The 21,098-nt window shown below is 39.7% G+C and overlaps 1 protein-coding gene across 2 annotated transcripts in view; it reads right to left on the bottom strand.

Annotated features, from left to right (window-relative positions):
- The window catches only part of ei24 (EI24 autophagy associated transmembrane protein), a 38,228-nt gene that overhangs the window by 6,208 nt on the left and 10,922 nt on the right, over window positions 1-21,098 (bottom strand). The window contains exons 4-9 of one of the 2 annotated variants that reach the window (XM_031571567.2): window positions 14,244-14,304; window positions 14,089-14,155; window positions 7,132-7,256; window positions 6,876-6,995; window positions 6,608-6,719; window positions 6,409-6,520 (exon numbers count right to left, since the gene is read on the bottom strand). In XM_031571567.2, the coding sequence (XP_031427427.1) occupies window positions 6,409-6,520; window positions 6,608-6,719; window positions 6,876-6,995; window positions 7,132-7,256; window positions 14,089-14,155; window positions 14,244-14,304 (597 nt within the window). The remainder of the gene's footprint in view (window positions 1-6,408; window positions 6,521-6,607; window positions 6,720-6,875; window positions 6,996-7,131; window positions 7,257-14,088; window positions 14,156-14,243; window positions 14,305-21,098) is intronic. The other variant, XM_031571568.2, reaches the window with a different exon arrangement.

Here is a 21,098-nt window from a genome sequence, read left to right as displayed (position 1 = left end):
ACCCCATTATGTTGTGAACAGTAGGCCTACGTGTGCTGTTGGCCAAATCTATGTCTATGTCTGACCTGGGCTGGCACAGCGTGTGCGTGCACGAGCATTACGGTCACGCGCAAAGTGTCCCGGTTTTAGGTCACCCTAATCAAACCTCAAAAGTACTGGCTTATAAATGTCATCCACTCTGGTACCAACAATGTGTGCAGTGTGTGTGCAGTGTGTGATCAGACTATGGGCATAATCATGTCTTGCTAAATCCCGCAAGGCGGAGCTCAAGTAAGATAAAGGTTTACATGACAAAAAAAGAGAGAAAAAAAAGCTAATTAAGCCAAATCCCTGAACACCTGTAGACCTGAACAAACAGTTTTCCTGTAGAAGCAGCCAGGCCAGAGGGAAGGGTAGGGTTGGCTATTTCTCCATCATGAGTAAGGGTGAGGAATGGAAGGGTAGGGTTGGCTATTTCTCCATCATGAGTAAGGGTGAGGAATATTCTGTTACCTGACTGACCGGTGTTTTGTGGGTCATGCACACCACTGGAAATGTTCAACCTAACATTACCACACAGCTGGATTGGTCTGTCTGTCATCTTTTCACAAGATAACCAGGAGGTGCAGGTTAGTGAAAACTTTGTTCATTTGAGTGATTAGATATAGATAAATATCGTAACTTGCATAAGCACTAAATCAGCACTGTAGGCTAAATGTTAGCTCCTACATTGACCTTTTGAAAACCTTGCAGATAACTGCAATTCTGCATTTGACGTTAATTTTAGAAATGTGATACTAATGTGTATACTCTTTAATTTGAATGATTTAGTTGAAGTTAGCTTAGTTGAAACGTTTTTGGTGGGCTGAGACTTCATTAATTCATCAGCGTGCCTGCCGTGGCTAACATTAAAACTCCTTCACAAACAGTTATGTTATAAGTTTCTGATAGACCGCAAGTTTGTTATTGGAAACATTCAACCAACTGCATGTAAAAAAATAGCGTTTTACAACATGTTTTGTAAGGCTACATGATTTGATGCACGCTTGCAATCTAATACTTGTGTCTCATAACCCAACACATCAATTAATGCTGAAAACCTTGCCAATAACTGAATTTCTGTTAAATGATATTCATAACAGGCAAAACCTTTCTTTATCCAATCATTTTTAGTTAATTTGTGTACTAATAGCTTTGTAGTGTTTTTTTTCCATGCTCAGTTGAGAAGATTAGTAGATACTGTGTGTGTGTGTGTCTGTGTGTGTACAATGATGTACGCCTACACTGCTCAGTGTAAAAGATTAGTAGATACTGTGTGTGTGTGTGTGTGTGTGTGTGTGTGTGTGTGTACAATGATGTACGCCTACACTGCTCAGTGTAAAAGATTAGTAGATACTGTGTGTGTGTGTGTGTGTGTGTGTGTGTGTACAATGATGTACGCCTACACTGCTCAGTGTAAAAGATTAGTAGATACTGTGTGTGTGTGTGTGTGTGTGTGTGTGTGTACAATGATGTACGCCTCCACTGCTCAGTGTAAAAGATTAGTAGATACTGTGTGTGTGTGTGTGTGTGTGTGTGTGTGTGTGTGTGTACAATGATGTACTGCTTAGTGGTGCACTGCCACCTTAAAAAACATGAACACGTGAAAGTGTCTATTTCAGGATATCATGTGGTAAATCATTTCCAAACAACATTTCATACTAAATTCTTTGATGGATGACCGATCAGATGAGATGCTAACACTAGACAAAGGCACATATTGTGCATAATATACATTGGAAAATGTAATTTATTACAAGCTAGCTACAGGCTAGGTTTTCAAAGTTGCAAACTTCCAAGGCTTATTTGGTGTGAGATTGATGAAGACTGATCAAACGTTTTGGGGCGAGATGAAATGATGTGGATGGTAACCTGAGACATGACTGAAGTCGATGACTTTGGGCATCTGGAAAAACTACACATCTCCGTGAGACAGGGATGACACCGATATGGTTACGGCCTACATTGCATTCTTTCATAAATAACATTGGCAGGGATGTTTATAATGAAAAACTAGCTGTCCTAATGCAGCCAAACATCAAGCATGTCCAAGACATTAGCAAAACAGCTAATTAGTTATTACTGACTGCTCCAACAGAAAGAAGGTCAGCTCGGCATCTGACTTGCATTCTTTTATTTTTTGTAGCTCTCACACGAGTAAAAGCCAGTCGGAGACTTCCACTTGATCGGTCTCTGGCTCGCTTCCTCCAACAATGTCTTCCACCGTTTCTTTGTTGCCTCTGCCATGATACAGAGAATACTGTGCTAGCTTTTTCTTATAGCTAGCAGAAGGGTCTAGTTGTTGAGGTGGTGCCATAAAGCATTACATAGTTCTCGCGAGAGGTGTCACGCCCTGTCCATCAAAGTGACATGGTGCAATACCAGGCGTGCTGTCATGTCAGTGTACCACCAAAATGATTTTGAAGCTATTATTTTAAGGTAAAATTGTTACATAAAGTTAATTAAATTCATCCCTGAAAAATCTATCCCTCTCAATATAGTCTCTCACAATCCATTTCTATGCATCATTCCATTTTCTCTCCTTTCCATCTTTTCTCTCTTCACTTTCGCTTTATGTCTACCCACTCTTTTTCACTCTTCTTCCCAACTACCATAATTTCTGGACTACTGTGCAGTCTTTCACGTGACCTGCATAGGCTCAGTACTGGTAGCTAGAGGAAACAGAAATGATTCGTTCATTTTCCGACTCGGTCTTCGGATACGGATCTTTGGATCATTTCCCACGTGACCTGCATTCAACGAATCATTTCTGTTTCCTTGGCTGAGCCTATGCAAGTCCCGATGCGTGGCCACGAGAAAATGAACGAATCTTTTTTTGAGAGGACTCGTTACTCTTGAGTCCTTGTAAGGATTCGTTCAAAATGAACGAATCCTTCACGAACGACACATCACTAGAAGACAGCAAGATAGAAGAAAGACGCTAGTTTGAAACCAGTGAGCTAAAGAACTTGAAAAGACTGGATTTGTATTGTTGTAAACTTTTTTTTTTTTTTCTAAAGTGTTTTGAGTTGTGTTCTGTCTACGCCGGTAGACTGGGGTTATTTTGACATTAGTTAAGTTATTGAGAGATACTGAGAAATCGCGTGGAGCTAAGCATCCATGCGGCTGCATCCATGCTAGCATCCTAGCTCCTCAAAGCCACCGTAAACACAAAGCCACCGTATACAGTCACAGATATCATAATCCATAAATTAGCCGTGTCATTGTTTAAGCCGCGAGGTCAAAACGTGGGAAAAAAGTAGCGGCTTATAGTCCGGAAATTATGGTAGCTTTCTGTTACTCTGTCCATCAATTCCCAATCTTTTTTTCTCCTTTTCATATCAGCTTTCTCTTAAGTCATCCATCCTCATGAAATGTCTGTCTTCCACTCTATCCAGCAACCATTCGAACCATTTCCTCCCTCCTTTCTCTTTCCTACTTTCACTCATTCTCTCTCTCTTCAGAACCTCCCTCCACTCATTTTTTATGTATCTACTGTATCTATCTTTCCCTCTACAGCTATTCTTAGCTGCTCAGCTACTCTCTGTATCACTCAATTTTCTCTACTTCTTTCCGTCTTTACTCTCTCCACCCTGATTATTTTTCACTCTTCTTTCCATTTTCTTTCTTTTACTCTGTCCATCATGTCAGTGTTCTCTGACTTTCAAGTCACTCACTCTGTCTCTTTCTTTCTCTCTCTCTCTTAATATCTAACTTCCCCATCTTTCTCATTTATTCTATCTTTCTCACTTTCCCTTTCAGTCTCTCTCTCTCTTTCAGTCTGTTTTTTATTTCTATTTCTGTATCTTACAACATCTAACTCCTCAACATAGTTAATTTCTTTGTCCCTCTCTTTCGTTCACTCTCCATCCAATTCTCTCTCCATTTTTCAATTTACAGGGCAACCACCATGTCTACCCTGGATACACCCTAGCAACCATCTCAGTTACCTTAGCAACATGCTAGCAAACACAACTACAATTACATCCCTAGTAACCAACATGACAGCCCTCGCAACCAGCATAGCATCCACTTCAATTAGCTTAGCAACCACCATTACTACACTAGCAAAAATCTCAAACACCGTAGCAACATCCTTGCAACCACTTCCATAATGACTACTTATCTTTCTTTAACTCTTAATCTTTGTGTTTGTATTACCTTCCCAGTCTCACACGCTATACTCTCTCTGTCTTTCTTTCTCTTTATCTCTCTCCTATTTGTCTCCATGTCTTCCTTTTAGCCCCTTCTCCTTTGTCTCTCTCTCTGCATGCCTTCAATTGTGTTCAAAATGTCCTGATCTTTTATATAATATTGATTTAGAATTTTTAACTTTTGCTTTGCATGGACTGGTATTTCCTTCAGAGAACGCAAATCTAATTGAGTTGAAATCAAATTTCGATTAATTGTCCAGCCCTAATATATATCATAGTAAAAATAACAATAATAATAACATAACATTGTGGGGCTTGTAACAAATACATCACAATGACCGATGAGTTCTAAAGAGGTGAGTCTTTAAATACTTTTTGATACTCTTTGAACGTAGGCTACCATGGTTGTCACTTGAACAGATAGCACTTGGTAGGTCATTCCACCACGGAGGCACCACTAATTAAAAGAGTCTTGATTACCATCTCTTGCTGTGGCAAAGACAACAGATGTTCTTCGAGAAGTGGTCTCGGTAAGATGCATTGCACACGATGAATGGAGACCATTAACTCACTTTGAATCAGGAGGAATCTTGAAAAATACTTTTTGAAAAATATTAAAATTACAAACAGCAACAAATGCTTTATATCATATTTTTCTTAAAATATGAAAAAAGGCTGTACAGAAGATTTCAGATAATGCTGTTGAGTTCTCTTCTCTTTTTTGGTCTCCACCAGCATAGGGAATGTGTTCTCTAAACCCATTTCTGAATTTTAGATGCCACTTTTAAGTTTGCCAATCCATTACTTACTCTTTTGGTAATAGCTGTAAGCTTAGGTAGTTGTGGTAGTTTACTCAGTTAAGAGGTTAGGATTAGCCAGCCTCAACTCGCTTCTTACAACCAACACATGAGGATCTTAAAAACGGTATTATTTAAAATCAAACTCTTGTTCAGACAGCACAAATACGAAGCCATTCTAATGTATAAGAAAAACGATTTCTCTATTTTGTGAATTGATTTTTTTCCCCCCCAGCCGTATGTTTTGCCATATACTATCTAACCAGTAAAGACCATGAATCGTCATCATGGCTGTCTGTGAGTTGACAGTGTAAACCCTTTTTTAGCATGTTACAATGAAGAGAAAGAAAAGTGCGCTTCAAAAGTGCGCACACATACTGAAATAACACCTAGAATTATGTCATATGAAGCACCATGGTTTCAACGCAGACTTCAAAGACTTCACAAAAGTTCAAAAATGAATATAAGTTAAAAAAGACCACAAGTGCATTGTTGCCATGGAAACACATGAATTGCAAATGTATTCAAGCAGCGATGAGGGGCCAAGCAGGTGAACAGTGCATTGTTGCCATGGAAACTTAATGTCATCATGTTATGGGGTGGCTGTAAGCACGTTTCAGGACAACTGACCAAAGACCGGCTGAAAAATAGTATCACTTTCAATTGGCTGTCACGGACACATTAGAAAATTAAAAATCCATTTGATTACTTTTGTGAGGCTTGGTCTGAATCTATGCTAAATTTAGTGAAGACGAGACCAAATGTATTGCCTGTGAAAAAGTTTTAAACCGCTGCCATGTCTTTTGGGACCTCCGATGGTCACATCACTAGACATAAGAATCATTTATTTTAAGACATGTCCACAGTTATTAACGAAAACACATTCTCAGAATGGGGTCCCAAGTCTATGTACCAAGTTTGGTGTTGATATATCAAATTGTTGTTGAGATATAACCTCACTTTCTGTTTCAAAAATCTATCTGATTATTTTTCTGGTATGAAGATTATCTCTGCCAAATTTGGTGACGATTGGACACCAATTTGGGGCCTGTAAATTATTTTGTATCAAATCCAATGTGGTGGAAATAATTTGGGTTTGTTGAACTCGGCTCGATCCAAGGAATACAATGGTACCTCAATTTTGAAAAACAGACGTAAGCGCACCTCGAACTTTGACCCATTGGTGGCGCTAGAGCAATCGAAGCGGAGACATGAAACTTGGTAAAAAGAATCATGGGGACTCCCAAATCAATGTGCAAAATTACAAAAAAATCAATTCTAGGGGCTGCCATAGACTTCAATGGCAGAAGATGATGATGCATCATAATAATAAAGGGTAAAAACTGTGAACTATGCAGCTTTGTGCTTGGCCCCCAACTATACATCATGCCTGAACTCTTCCCTGTAAGACAAAACAGTATATGAGGTCACATAACTACCTTATGATATATGAGGATGGAAGAGCAGTCAGCAGAGCCATAGGTAGACCAAAGCCAAAGTAATAGGGCCAATTTCTCTCAATGTTTGACAGCCGCTGATGCATTTCAATACCTAAAAAAATGTAAGTTAACAAATTTGCAACTCAAGACTAAGCAAATACTTCTGATTACAAGAGCCATTTGAAAAAGCACAACTCACCATGGTTGAACCAGCGATATTCAAAGCAGTACAGAGAGTAGAGCAGAGACATGTGCAGGAGACTAACCATCTGTCCAATGGCATCAATAGGAAACAGACTGACAATCATTCCCTGCAGAAAAGAGCAAATCAAGAGAAAAAAAAAAAAACAGTGTCTATCACTGCTACGTCATCATTGACTTCTGCTTGTATCCCTTGGGAGTGATCAAATTAGTGAAAAAAAGTTGTTTGGATACTCTCTAAATACTGAAAGTGCATTCTTTCTTACTTGAATAAGGAAGAGGGCCTGGAGGATGAGGTTGAAGAGCATGTCTGCAACAATCTTGCTAACACTGGGAAAGGGCTGGGCCTTTCGTCCAGACACTTCAAAAGCAAGATCAGCTATATCCTTAGGGGGGTGGAAAACAAACTCATCACAGTCTAGAAGCCATCATAGTGTTTTCAGTCAATGCAGTGCTAACCAATCCATAATGCTGAAGGAAAAGGGACACTCTTCAGGACTGATGCATCTGTTTGAGACTCACCTGAAACCAAATGGCATTAACTATTTTACTAAGCACAAAAAGGGGAAGCACCCAGAGTGCACTAAACACAGAGGTCAAAATGAACTCCAGCCAGGACCACACATTTCCATGAAGTGATGGGTCACCTGAGAATAAAACCCATGTTTAGTACATATAGACTTAAGACTGTACAAATACAGAGCAAACACAGACTGAAGTGAGTTTTACTTTTTAAACAGAAGTGGACTAGCTTAACTGTGTTGTACCTCAAACTAGAGAGGCATTCTTTTTTGATGAGACCATGAAAGTACAACTAGTGTCAGCACATATGCAAATATTTCAGACCATTGACCTATTCATCTTTAGTGTAATGGCTGCATAGTTGAAAATAACATGAATAGGACCAGTGACTGTTAGGGCTCCCCTGTGGCCTGGGCAGACACATACTGTGACTGCTGAAGACCCAACAAATATCCTGAACAATGTGTGCACCAGCATGCTTCTTTTCCAGCTATTTGTGATCTCAAGCCATCCAATATGCTTAGGTTATGTTCTCCGTTTAATACCCTTTTTCTGCCTTGTTCAAAACCAGAGATCAGATGACCAAACAGTAAACAAAGCATGTTGCTTCCGTTCCAGGGTCGATTCACCCTCTATAATATTCAGAAGATCAGTCCCTATGCCACACATCTGTGATAGGTGCAGATGATCCAGAAGGAGGCGGTGTGTTTGGTCTTTGATCAGCCAACAGTGACCCATGTAACTCCTCTGCTGGTTACCCTTCACTGGCTCCCTCTACGTGCTGAAATTACATTTCAATATGTTACTCTCGCCTACATGACAAGCACTGGATTGGCACCCATCTATTTAAATTCTATAATTCAGATGTATTCACTCTCTCGACTTCTTTGCTCTTCCCATGATTGTTGGTCACCTTTGCATTCTCTTGCAGTAGCGAGTTAAGAAAAAACAAATGTATATTTATGATCCAAGAGGATGTTTCATGCCCTGTTATACAACAGGTAGATTTGGTTGAACAATTTATACATTTCTGATTGGACAAGAGGCACTTAATGCCTGGGGATATCCTGGCACCCCACCTGGGGCCTCATTTACTAACATTGCGACCGCAGCGCAATCAGTGCCTTTGCCAAACCGCATATAGCGCACGGTATTTTGCATCGTATTTATCAAACAAGAACCTCGTCTGAAAGTGTCGACGCCTTACTAGCGTAATCAGCACCTAACCCCGCCCATTAGTGTTAATACCGCTAAAATAGGGAAGAAATAGCCTGCGTGTTCCTGCCACCATGGATGATGAGTTAAAATTAGAATTAGAGCTTTTGGTTCACGAGGTTACAGCAAACTAACCCGGGTAAATATAGAAACTCATACATATTTCTCCGTTTAGCCCTTCCGTCCACACTAAAAGTTGTGATCACTTTGAATTCAAGACTGTCTTTTATTGGTGAGCTGATTTTGGGAAATTAAACTTTTACGCGAACATTGAGTTTCTGGGTTGCTATGGTTACCCCTCAGGGTGCCTGTGCAGCTTCATATTAACGAGTTTATGTTCACAAGTTCATATTTCACACATATTAACATTAGTTAATCACACACAGGCAACTGCAAACTGTTAAGATGGTTCCCTAAGCTAGAGATAGCTAGGATAGTTAATAGCCAGGTTAACTGGCTGCTCTGCTCCATACTGCTCCATAGCATCCCGTTAAATAGTCTGGTAGGAATACACAACACCCCTTACTTTAAAACGGCGTATTCCAACACTGAAAACCATGCTTTTCAAAAACGCTGCCCTAGGCGGATACATTTGAAAACTGGAGTTGTAGCGTGGACAGGGGAAACTGAAGTTTTCAGACGTTCAGTTGCCATGGCACTGGGGGTAGCTTGCGCTCGAGAGGCTATAACGTCAAAATAAACAGGGAAGGTGAAATGAATATGCTGCTCTGTCTCTACAATTTACTTAGTTTAGTTAGTGTACTTCAAGTACAAGTACTTTTCCTGAATAGATACGCGTTACTCCCACTCAGAAGGCAAGCACTGTACTCGGTGTGCTTGAACTATGGGTGAAAATACGGTTTAAACCAGGGGTTCCCAACCTTTTCTACTCCGAGGCCCACCTTTTCGTATTTGTAACAGGTCGGGGCCCAACAGACACCCTGCTTATTTTAGCTAATCCATATTCCATTCTTATTAATAAGCGATTGTTATGTGTCACAAAGAGCAACATCAGCACCTGCTACAGGTGGGAGCCTAGTAATTAATACAAGAAAATCTTCCTCTAGATATTGCAATCAAAATTGTATTGTGCACCAGAAAACAACATAAAACCGCACAGAGCATTTTCAGTCAAAAGGGATGTATTATCCAAAAGAGTTTTGAAATAAAGAAACTTAATTGCAGTAGGCCTAGGTCTATTTGTGCACAGCAAACAAGCAAGGAAATAAAACCAGAATAGACTCAAAAGATAGCATGCACTCAGAACAAGTGATGAAACATGCAAACAAGACCACTCAGTTAGGCCTAATTAAAATAGGTGATGCTTCAGACATGCAAACAAATAGGTTAAAATAATGTTCAAATAAATAGGTTCAAATAGGTCAATATAATGATTCAAATAATTGAAATAATGATTTAAATCTGTGGCTGCAATCTATTATCAACATAAATAGAACCGAGCATTCCTGGGCAGTAGTTCGAGTTGGTAGCTCTGCGCAGAAAAGCATTGCATTCATCTCGGCCACAATAATCTCATAGATTAACGCCTTAATTTTGACATCCCTAATTAATATTGTTCTCAACAAAAAAAAATTCTAAAAAAAAAAAAAATCTGAAACATTTTCGTGGCCCACTGGATGGTGCTCGGTGGCCCACCAATGGGCCACGGCCCATGGGTTGGGAAACCCTGGTTTAAACCGTACAATGAGCGGCGATTCTGGGTAAGACGTGGCCGAACAGCTAGCTGGTGGGACAATTTTGTATATGCCTATATTAAATGATATATCAAATATAAACATCTAAAACAAATTTGCATTTCTGATGGGTCGTATTTTTCAAATTTCTCGCAGGCACATAGTTTTCATTAATCAGCTGATATGTCATGCTAAAACACCTTGTTTCGTTACTAATACATAATTAGGCGCACTTTACGCATCTCCTCCCATCTCTTACCCCAGCAGCGGTAATCTGCGCTTTTACTGAAGCGCGCCGCCTTTGTAAATACGGTTTTATGTCTTTACCCGCTATTTTATGCCTGAAATGGGCGCAATCCTGTTAGTAAATGAGGCCCTTGGGCTCTAGACCACTAGTTATCACTCTTGGGCTCTAGACCACTAGTTATCACTCTTGGGCTCTAGACCACTAGTTATCACTCTTGGGCTCTAGGCCACTAGTTATCACTCTTGGGCTCTAGACCACTAGTTATCACTCTTGGGCTCTAGACCACTAGTTATCACTCTGCCTTTTATAAACTTTAACCTTTACATTTACATTTACATTTAGTCATTTAGCAGACGCTTTTATCCAAAGCGACTTACATATGTGCGACTTACAATGTATACACATTTTACATTTTTACATTTACACTGATGGCACACTGCACATCAGGAGCAATTAGGGGTTCAGTGTCTTGCTCAAGGACGCTTCGACAGGGAATCGAACTAGCAACCTTCTGATTACTAAACGACTTCTCTACCACTGTACCACTGTCGCCCTTTAACATTCCCTTCCCTTCTTAAAAGGCAAGAGAGAGAGAGAGAGCAGAATGGGAGGCAACAATTGTTTCATGTTATTGTTAATGAGCAAAGGGAGAGTGTACAAATTAAGATGTAATGTAAAAACAGGTGACTACAAATTGCGATGCACAAGTTGACTCAAGTTGGGCGCTATGTGACAGTATTCAATGCTTGGCCTTACGCCAAACACTCCAGTGGGACCTATTTTTTAGGGGCGGAGAATGAACAATTCAAAAAGAACTCAATGACAGAAATCAAAATCTGGTGTCATCAAACTCAATTAGTTGGAAATAGAACTGCTGTATCAAAGCGACATAAACTTGTGTTGGTGTGGTTGGTAAAGGATATCCCCATGCCTGTGATTACTTGTGCCCGAATCATAAATTTGGGGATATCCTTTACCAACCACACACTCACCCGTGTTATATTGCTTAAAAGAACAGTTCTTGGGTGGACACTTTTTACGTGGATCTACTGTGACTGTACAAAGGAACACGCACACACATTCTCTCTGGCACGCACCCGACAGCGCACACTTGAACACACAAGCTTGCACACTCACACACATTGCCCTTTAATTCATTAGATACATTTAGATCACATATTGTGTGTTATTCCCGATCATTGTGTTTGATACATGCTGGACTATTTAAATGTTAAACAAGAATGAATGTTGCCAACCTCTTCTTCAATCTTACTATTACTCATGTAACTTTGTTTGTAGTTATTCATGTAATTATTATCAGAGTTCCAAATTGCTAATATATTTTATGAGACTGATATATTTCGTTGTGGCTGATCTTAATTCTGACCACTTTGGTAGACACTACACTTGTGTTGCGCCCCCCTATGTGTTCAACTTAATTGAACTGCTGTTGTGTTGATGCCTGTCCAATCGGGTGAGTTGACCATCATATTAGTGTTGTTGTCAGGATAGTAGCAGTGTTGGATTGGTGGCCTTCATGAAGATAGTTACTATTTATGCACAATTGCACCAACATTTTTCTGGCGCCTGCTCACAAGGTAAGGTACCTCTATTATTCTGGTGCCCTTGTGAGGCTGGTACCCATTGTACACCAGGTTCATAACCCCTGGAGGCCATCCCTACCCCAACCCGTTCATTTACCATAACCTGGGGTCGTATCCAATTCCTCACCTTACCCCGGTTTCGTTTCCAGCCTGCTCTGGTTGGTGTCTAGCATTGCAACAGCCCATTGCCCATAGCCTACTGGCCTCTTGCCCTTTATTATATATACATTATATATTATATATAAGGAGCCTGTTCCTGAAGTTGGCATGCTGGCATACTTTGACATACTACAAGCTTGCTCCAACAGGACGTGGGTATAGCTGAAGATGGCATACTTTGACATACTACAAGCCTGCTCCAACAGGACGTGGGTATAGCTGAAGATGGCATACTTTGACATACTACAAGCTTGCTCCAACAGGACATGGGTATAGCTGAAGATGGCATACTTTGACATACTACAAGCCTGCTCCAACAGGACGTGGGTATAGCTGAAGATGGCATACTTTGACATACTACAAGCTTGCTCCAACAGGACATGGGTATAGCTGAAGATGGCATACTTTGACATACTACAAGCTTGCTCCAACAGGACATGGGTATAGCTGAAGATGGCATACTTAGAGCCTAAGCATAGCTGTAGAACCCTGTTGGACTGGCATTCGTCGTGGTTGCTGTGGGAAGGTCTCTCAGTTAATGCTGGAGGTGTATCTTGAGGTGTATGTGTTCTCTCTGGTATTGACATGGGGCCCTAACCCATCGTGAGTATGGAAGGGGGTGGGCACTAAGGGTGTAAGGGTATGTTTAGATTTGATTTAAATAAAAAAATTGTTTTACTACATTCCTTTTACTCTCGTTATTATTGCTGAGGTCTACTAGAACATAATCATACATGCCACTTTTGCATCAATGTTTTTAGTTAAAAACATCGAGGCATGTCAGACTACCTAAAAGAGTCCAAGACTCCCAAGTGTTAAGCCTTCTGGAGGTGTCATGGGCCTAATGAAACACTCAACACTGATGAAGGAAGGTGCCCAACCCTAGTAAAATGCTCATAAAATGATCATTTTGAAGGGGGCTACTCAATGACAGTATTAGTAGAAGTTCTCCATGGAAGGAATGACTGTAGCTGCCATGGCAACTGTGCAACAGTACTGGGTGCATGCCTTCGTTGTGCCAGACTGACAGGCCAGTTTACCAATCCAATTGGAGTCTTTAGTTCCACATGGCTATATCTCCCTGTCAGATTGGGTCATCGTGATGACTGAGGTGTCTTTCTAAAGAAGACATTGATCTTTTGAACTACGTGTCTCAGTCATTTACAATTTACATTACATTTTTAAATGTCCTTTTCATTTGTTTGGTTTGGTGTGGATTCAATCTGGACATTATTGATAAAAAATGGATTACTTGACAGACGAATGTCCCAAAAAGGTGATATTTATGTTTGAAAGGAGGAACTGATCTCTGTAATGAAGGATACATGCCATGGACTAATGCCACTAAATGTGACTATAAGTGCATCGATTATTTGAGAATGATGTTTGGTTAACTGCACCATTACCTCTTACATAGTACGTATGAAATGCTGCACCTTAGGAATGTGTTTGGTAATGTCTGAATCCTTGGGTAGTATAACAAGGCTATGAAGTAGGACTGAAGACATGCCTGTATGGTCCCTCTTAATTAACAAATGCCTGTATAGTCCCTCTTAATTCCCACCAGGTGCCTGACATGACTAACTGTGACAAAGTGAGGCACATCTCTAGCCAAGTCAATCTTGACATGACTTTGGGCAGTGTGGAGCCATTGCATTGAATAGAGCCAAAGGACTGAAGATTTGCAAAATGTATTAGCAATTAACACTTTCATAAGCCTCAATCAAAATGTATTAGCAATTAACACTTTCATAAGCCTCAATCAAAATGTATTAGCAATTAACACTTTCATAAGCCTCAATCAAAATGTATTAGCAATTAACACTTTCATAAGCCTCAATCAAAATGTATTAGCAATTAACACTTTCATAAGCCTCAATCAAAATGTATTAGCAATTAACACTTTCATAAGCCTCAATCAAAATGTACTAGCAATTAACACTTTCAATCAATAAACACCACAGATTGTGACATACTGGATATGCAAATGACATATTCCAAAAAAGCAAAATGCACAATAAAAAAAACAAATACATACCAATGATTTTGGCAGTTACAGTCTGTAAGAGTGGAATAAACACTCGGTAGAACAGTAACATACTGAGCTGTGGAGAGAATTGGCATGATTTACCACACAGTGAGATGAATTAACAGTAATCATCTTACATACAATTTATTTTCATAGAGACTTACCCAAAATACTCCCCCATTCCATGCACAGCACTGAAAGATTCGGCTAGCTAATTTTGGTTCACTGGAAGGGAAAGAAGATGACAAAATGAATGAATTACATTTCCATGTATTACTGGTAAGTGTCAATGAGTTCAATAGCTCATCTCACTGATTATCAGCATAGGTACAGAAGACACTTTAAATGATTCAAATGAATATATGATTACTTATGTCTATCAGTTCCTTCACTTTCCACCTCTTGCTCTGCTCATTATGTGTTCATGCACAAACATCCTCGTCATTTCATGTAGTATACTATTTACTTTATTCTGTACTTGAACAGACACCATAGATGTGTAGATGGTGGTGATCAGGAAGGTGGGGGAATCAATAAGGTGTGCATGTGTGTGTGCGTGTGTGTGTGTGTGTGTGTGAAACCGCGTCCTGCACTCCTTGTGGAACCACAACCTTAAAACATACAGGTAATAAACATGGGATGGGACAAAAAAAGCTAATGCTTAAAATGTGGCTGCACCTAAATAATGTGACGGTGCACCTAAATGAAAAACTGAAGCGCACCAGTCAACCAATGGAAAACCTATCAGCGCTAAGTATGCAAATAGAAACTGGAGAAAAGAGATCTAAATGATCTCAGCCTCAACTTGACAATGTGGAATGCTAGCTAGACAGAGATCCGCTGTGTGGGAACAATTTGGATTTAGCGTTTGCCTATATTATGGTAAAATGACTGTAAACAAACAAAGTACAGTCTGCAAGCTTTGCTTTGCCACTGTTGGCTACTGGAGTGGACACACTTCTAACACGATGTCTCATTTATGTCTCACCCGTCCGTATCGCAGGAAGGAGAGTCCATGCGTTAGCAAATGGCAATTTGAGACGGTAGTTTTTGCGTAATCTTGCTTCCAAACAAACTGCCCCCGAAAACATGACTTCCTTGGCAGAGATAATGACCAAAGTAGTGGGAGTATTTATAGCTTAGGATGTGCAGCCCTATTCAGTGGTTACTGACTCTGGATTATCATCTGCTGGGGAAAAGACTTGGAAAAACTATTTTTTGGGTGTATTTTTTTGAAAAACCATTACAATGTCCTCTCCTGCACACATTTCAGCAGCAAAGCTCTATGAAACAGAGAGATTCATCATTTAGATCTAGCTTAGTCAGTCATGTTGCTGTTTTCTGAATATAAAGTTTTATTTGTCTATTGGCAAAAAAAAAAATTTCATTGTTTATGAATATTATTATACCAAAACGGTACCGTTTCTGTGGTCAGGGATGCAAACACATGTATGGTCCAAAAAGAGAGAGGTAATTGAAGCCCTCGCCCCGCGGAAAATATCCATATACTTACATTGCCACCAACCCCCCGACACCCCCGGCCCACCCCTATAGGCACATAGAGTAAAATTAAATTCTGAAAAGTCTTCTTCCTGGCCACCTCCTGCAACTCATGACATGGGCCCACCACTTCACAATGCAGTCCCCCCAGGATTTCGCTGTCCTTTTTTGTGATAGTTGCGGCCTAAAATTTCTGATTTCGCAGGCACTTTTCCAAAAAGTTGCTGTATTTTTTAGGTGTTTGTTGCGATGCAATTGCGGGAGCAAGTGGAAGTTGCGATAGAGTTGCGAATTTCCCTCTTTGTAATTACAATCGAGTTATTTGTTGAAAAATAAGTTATTAATAAACAAACATTCATTAAGGAACAAACCCATTGAGAAATGGTCCTCTAATTAACCTCACCAACATGCCAAACAAAAGATTAACGGGACTACAAAAATTTAGCCAAATAGGCTGTTCTGCCCTCTGCTTATTCAGGTCAGCAAATGTATATTGCTTGTATTGTTGTTATGGAAACGAAATTGGACTTTTACTTTGACATCATTTAAATGTTCGTCTCGTGGGAAAGGCAACAGCTGTTAGACAGTTATCTAGAAACATAGCTAGTTATGCTATGTTATGCTAAACATGTAGCGGGAACAGTACATAGGCTTTACTTATCCACAAGGAAGTGCACCTGTTGGTATTACAAAAGGATCACCAGTAACGGTGCAAACCCATGACACCGTTACCAGCGACGCGATATCTAAATCCCATGCATTTCAATGGGAGCCAATCCATTGTGACGTAGACCATCGTTTTGGGCGACGCGACCGATAAAAGTTGGAAAATGTTGAATCCTATGCAAATGAGGAGGAGGAAAATGCTATTTCCACACGCTACAACACGCCCACTCAAAGCGATGGAACCGTATCGCGTCGCTGTCATGGGTTTGCACCGTAAGACTGAATACAACGTTATGAATATCTCAGCCTTCACATATAACGAAAAAAAAAACAGCCTGTGTCACTGATCCGTCTGGTCTTCTGACGTCCTGCCTGCATTTCTGCCGTTCTCATTCTATGCTTATCAATCGGTTTTGCTATCCTTGTTGATTTATTTTAACTGTATAGGTGTTTATGTTGTTCAATTTCATATATTAATTTAAAGTCGTCCAATTTCAAGTAACCCATTCTTCAACACTATCTGCTACCTTATCTTCAAACAGAAAGTAACGTTAAATCTCCATTGCAACAGCTTTCGAGGATTTGGGAAATAATTGCTGCTGATTTGCCTGTTTCTTATTTACTTGTTTGGTGGAGGCAATCCAGAATTACTGTTGATAAAATTATAATCAGACCCCCCTCCTTAAAAAAAACTCTTCGGATCTGCACCATTCACACAAGTCACCCAAACTGACGTGAAAAAAGCGGGAGGCGACGAAAAGCGCGCTGTTTGCCTAAAAACATGACTTACCATGGGTCCACTATACTGTAGGCATCCCTACTATCTATCTATCTATCTATCTATCCATTTTAAAATCATTTTCTCTCTTTCCCCTCTTTCTTGTATTTATCACCTTCCCCATCAAACTACCCTCTCCTTGCTTTTCCCTAGCAGCCCCTCTCTCTTTGTACCTGCATTCAATATCTTTTCAACTTTGTTATCTTTTACTTTACTTTTACTAGATTTCTTTTAAATGTTATACAATTAAAGTTGTTTTGCTTTGCAAGCACTAGTATTTCCTTTAGGAAATGCAAATCTTTCAGATTCTTATTCTTCCAGAGACAAGAACTAAAGTAGAAACACTGTTCAACCTTTTTTGCGTTGGTCTTGTAAATAGTATGACTTAAGTTTTCTACACTGTATACATTTTAAAATTTTGAGGATAAATAAAATAAAATTTCCCATTGAAATAAATGGTGGAATCTTCATGACAACATTCTATAACTGTCAACTGTAAACAGACAACTGCCACTGCTGCAAACTGAGGAAGAGGGACAAAACAAAGACACTCAAAAGACACTTTTTATCAAAGACACTCAATACCGTCTCACTGTCTTTATTACATTGAAATGACCACCTCATATTGATATTTTTTTCATAAATTAAGGCATTGCCCTGTTTGCGTACCTTTTAAATCTTATGTGCTTATGTAATAAAAACGGTCTAAATCAAAGACTCCCTAAACACAATCATGGGTCATCTAGACCATTGGTTCCCAAACGGTGTGCCGTGAAGCAAGTCCAGGTATGCCGTGGGATTTTGTGACAGCTATACATTGGACCTCATTCTCGAACATTTTCTTAAGTGTCTTCTTAAATATCTTCTTATGAACTTCGAAAAAAACCAACCTAAGAAAACATCTCCGCCGGATTCATGATCGCCTGGAAACGTGTTAAATCGTCAAAGCTGTGCACTGATTCTTAAATTGAACATGCGTTCTCGTGCACCTGCATTTTCATACAGAAACGCCCCGCCAGCTCCTTATAAGGGCATGCAACTGAAGAGACGTGTGCACTATTCACAGACTCCAGAGGCAACGCGAAAGCAACTTCAGACTGATTCAAATTGTATCAAAGTGGAAAGCAAGCACCGGTCGAGTAAACGCAGACCTAACTTCACCGGTGCAGAGCTGGAGGTACTGTTGCAGAATGTAGATGTGTCCATTCTATTCCACTATGGCTATATCCTATATGGCTATATATAACGTTAGCTCTAGTCCTGTCAGACAACGATAGTGGCTTGCGTAGCATACTAGCTAGCGCTATCGTTACTTCAGAGGTACAGTACGTAAAGGACAAAGCCTGCAACAATAGCCTACATTTGTTGTTAGTAATAAAACCATGAAATTGGAAGCGATTGTAAACCATGAAATATCCAGGGTCCACACCACCTGCATTGTGGTCTGTCATGCTCAAGCTCAGCCTCTCCATAAAGCTCAGGCATTTAAAAAACTCACAGACATGTCATGTTGCACTTTGTTGCATGGTTCTATACTCGTTATTATCAATAAAAAATACAATTTTTTTTCGCTTAACCTACAGTCTGCTCTGACCACTGTTTTTATTAACCACCATAAAGTGGTGCAGATTAAATGTAGGCTATGTATGATACGTGACAAAAAAAAGGCTGTGTATACAACTTTCAAATTAATTCTTGAATTATTTTGTTAATAAATATTTCATGAGTAATATAGTTGTTTGTCAAATTTTAGAGTGACAGAGTGATAAGAGTGATAACGTGTTATAGAGGCTATTTTGCACGGATATGAATAAAGGTTTGCCTTGAGATTTTGGCTTGCCCTCTGGTGTGCCTTTGGCACAAAAAGTTTGAAAACCACTGGCCTAGACTACATATTCCGATGGATATGCAAATGTCCTTAACTTGGGCTGAAACAACCATAAAAGTTAGGCTAAAGGAGTTTGCTTTGATTGTGAAAGACGCGCCCCCATTTTTAAAACCACCCACTTGAACGAAGGTTGAGGCTTTACTCCAATCAATCTTGTATGCTTACATGGAGTAGTGTTAAAAGTCGCCAATAGCCTACCATTAAGTGCTACAGCAGTGCGAAATTTGTATTGGGGTTAGGGGAATACCTAGTATTTAAAAGGAAATGAACTGTAGGCCTACTTCATATCCTGCTGATAGTGCGCATTTTAGATATTCTTCTACCAGCTTATTTAATGATGGACATATTCAATGATTTGATCAAGTCCGGATGAAAACAAACAGCTTGTAGCCCTGCTAAATGTGTTTTTAAAGAACTGAACAGCATATTATGGGCAATTGGACGGGATCCACCTTCATCTCCCTGAATCACTCGATGTTTTCTCCATTTTCCATCTTTAATCTCTGTAAACTCTTATATCCCTCTATACTTCAACTCTGTATCATCTATCCTTTTTTGAACTGAAATATATAGCGTCAATCATTTCACTCCCTCTGTGTCATTCTGTCCCTCTCATTCTCTTTCTCCCTCTCTAACTCATCTAATCTTTCTCACTCTCTTCCTTTTCCATCTTCACTCTTTTATTCCATCTATTTGCAGTATCATCTTTCTCGTGCACCTGCATTTTCATACAGAAACGCCCCGCCAGCTCCTTATAAGGGCATGCAACTGAAGAGACGTGTGCACTATTCACAGACTCCAGAGGCAACGCGAAAGCAACTTCAGACTGATTCAAATTGTATCAAAGTGGAAAGCAAGCACCGGTCGAGTAAACGCAGACCTAACTTCACCGGTGCAGAGCTGGAGGTACTGTTGCAGAATGTAGATGTGTCCATTCTATTCCACTATGGCTATATCCTATATGGCTATATATAACGTTAGCTCTAGTCCTGTCAGACAACGATAGTGGCTTGCGTAGCATACTAGCTAGCGTTATCGTTACTTCAGAGGTACAGTACGTAAAGGACAAAGCCTGCAACAATAGCCTACATTTGTTGTTAGTAATAAAACCATGAAATTGGAAGCGATTGTAAACCATGAAATATCCAGGGTCCACACCACATGCATTGTGGTCTGTCATGCTCAAGCTCAGCCTCTCCATAAAGCTCAGGCATTTAAACAACTCACAGACATGTCATGTTGCACTTTGTTGCATGGTTCTATACTCGTTATTATCAATAAAAAATACAATTTTTTTTCGCTTAACCTACAGTCTGCTCTGACCACTGTTTTTATTAACCACCATAAAGTGGTGCAGATTAAATGTAGGCTATGTATGATACGTGACAAAAAAAAGGCTGTGTATACAAACTTTCAAATTAATTCTTGAATTATTTTGTTAATAAATATTTCATGAGTAATATAGTTGTTTGTCAAATTTTAGAGTGACAGAGTGATAAGAGTGATAACGTGTTATAGAGGCTATTTTGCACGGATATGAATAAAGGTTTGCCTTGAGATTTTGGCTTGCCCTCTGGTGTGCCTTTGGCACAAAAAGTTTGAAAACCACTGGCCTAGACTACATATTCCGATGGATATGCAACTGTCCTTAACTTGGGCTGAAACAACCATAAAAGTTAGGCTAAAGGAGTTTGCTTTGATTGTGAAAGACGCGCCCCCATTTTTAAAACCACCCACTTGAACAAAGGTTGAGGCTTTACTCCAATCAATCTTGTATGCTTACATGGAGTAGTGTTAAAAGTCGCCAATAGCCTACCATTAAGTGCTACAGCAGTGCGAAATTTGTATTGGGGTTAGGGGAATACCTAGTATTTAAAAGGAAATGAACTGTAGGCCTACTTCATATCCTGCTGATAGTGCACATTTTAGATATTCTTCTACCAGCTTATTTAATGATGGACATATTCAATGATTTGATCAAGTCCGGATGAAAACAAACAGCTTGTAGCCCTGCTAAATGTGTTTTTAAAGAACTGAACAGCATATTATGGCAATTGGACGGGATCCACCTTCATCTCCCTGAATCACTCGATGTTTTCTCCATTTTCCATCTTTAATCTCTGTAAACTCTTATATTCCTCTATACTTCAACTCTGTATCATCTATCCTTTTTTGAACTGAAATATA

Source organism: Clupea harengus, chromosome 8, assembly GCF_900700415.2.
Source record: "Clupea harengus chromosome 8, Ch_v2.0.2, whole genome shotgun sequence".
In the NCBI taxonomy this organism is placed as follows: Eukaryota; Metazoa; Chordata; class Actinopteri; order Clupeiformes; family Clupeidae; genus Clupea; species Clupea harengus.
This window is presented reverse-complemented; position numbering and strand designations above follow the sequence as displayed.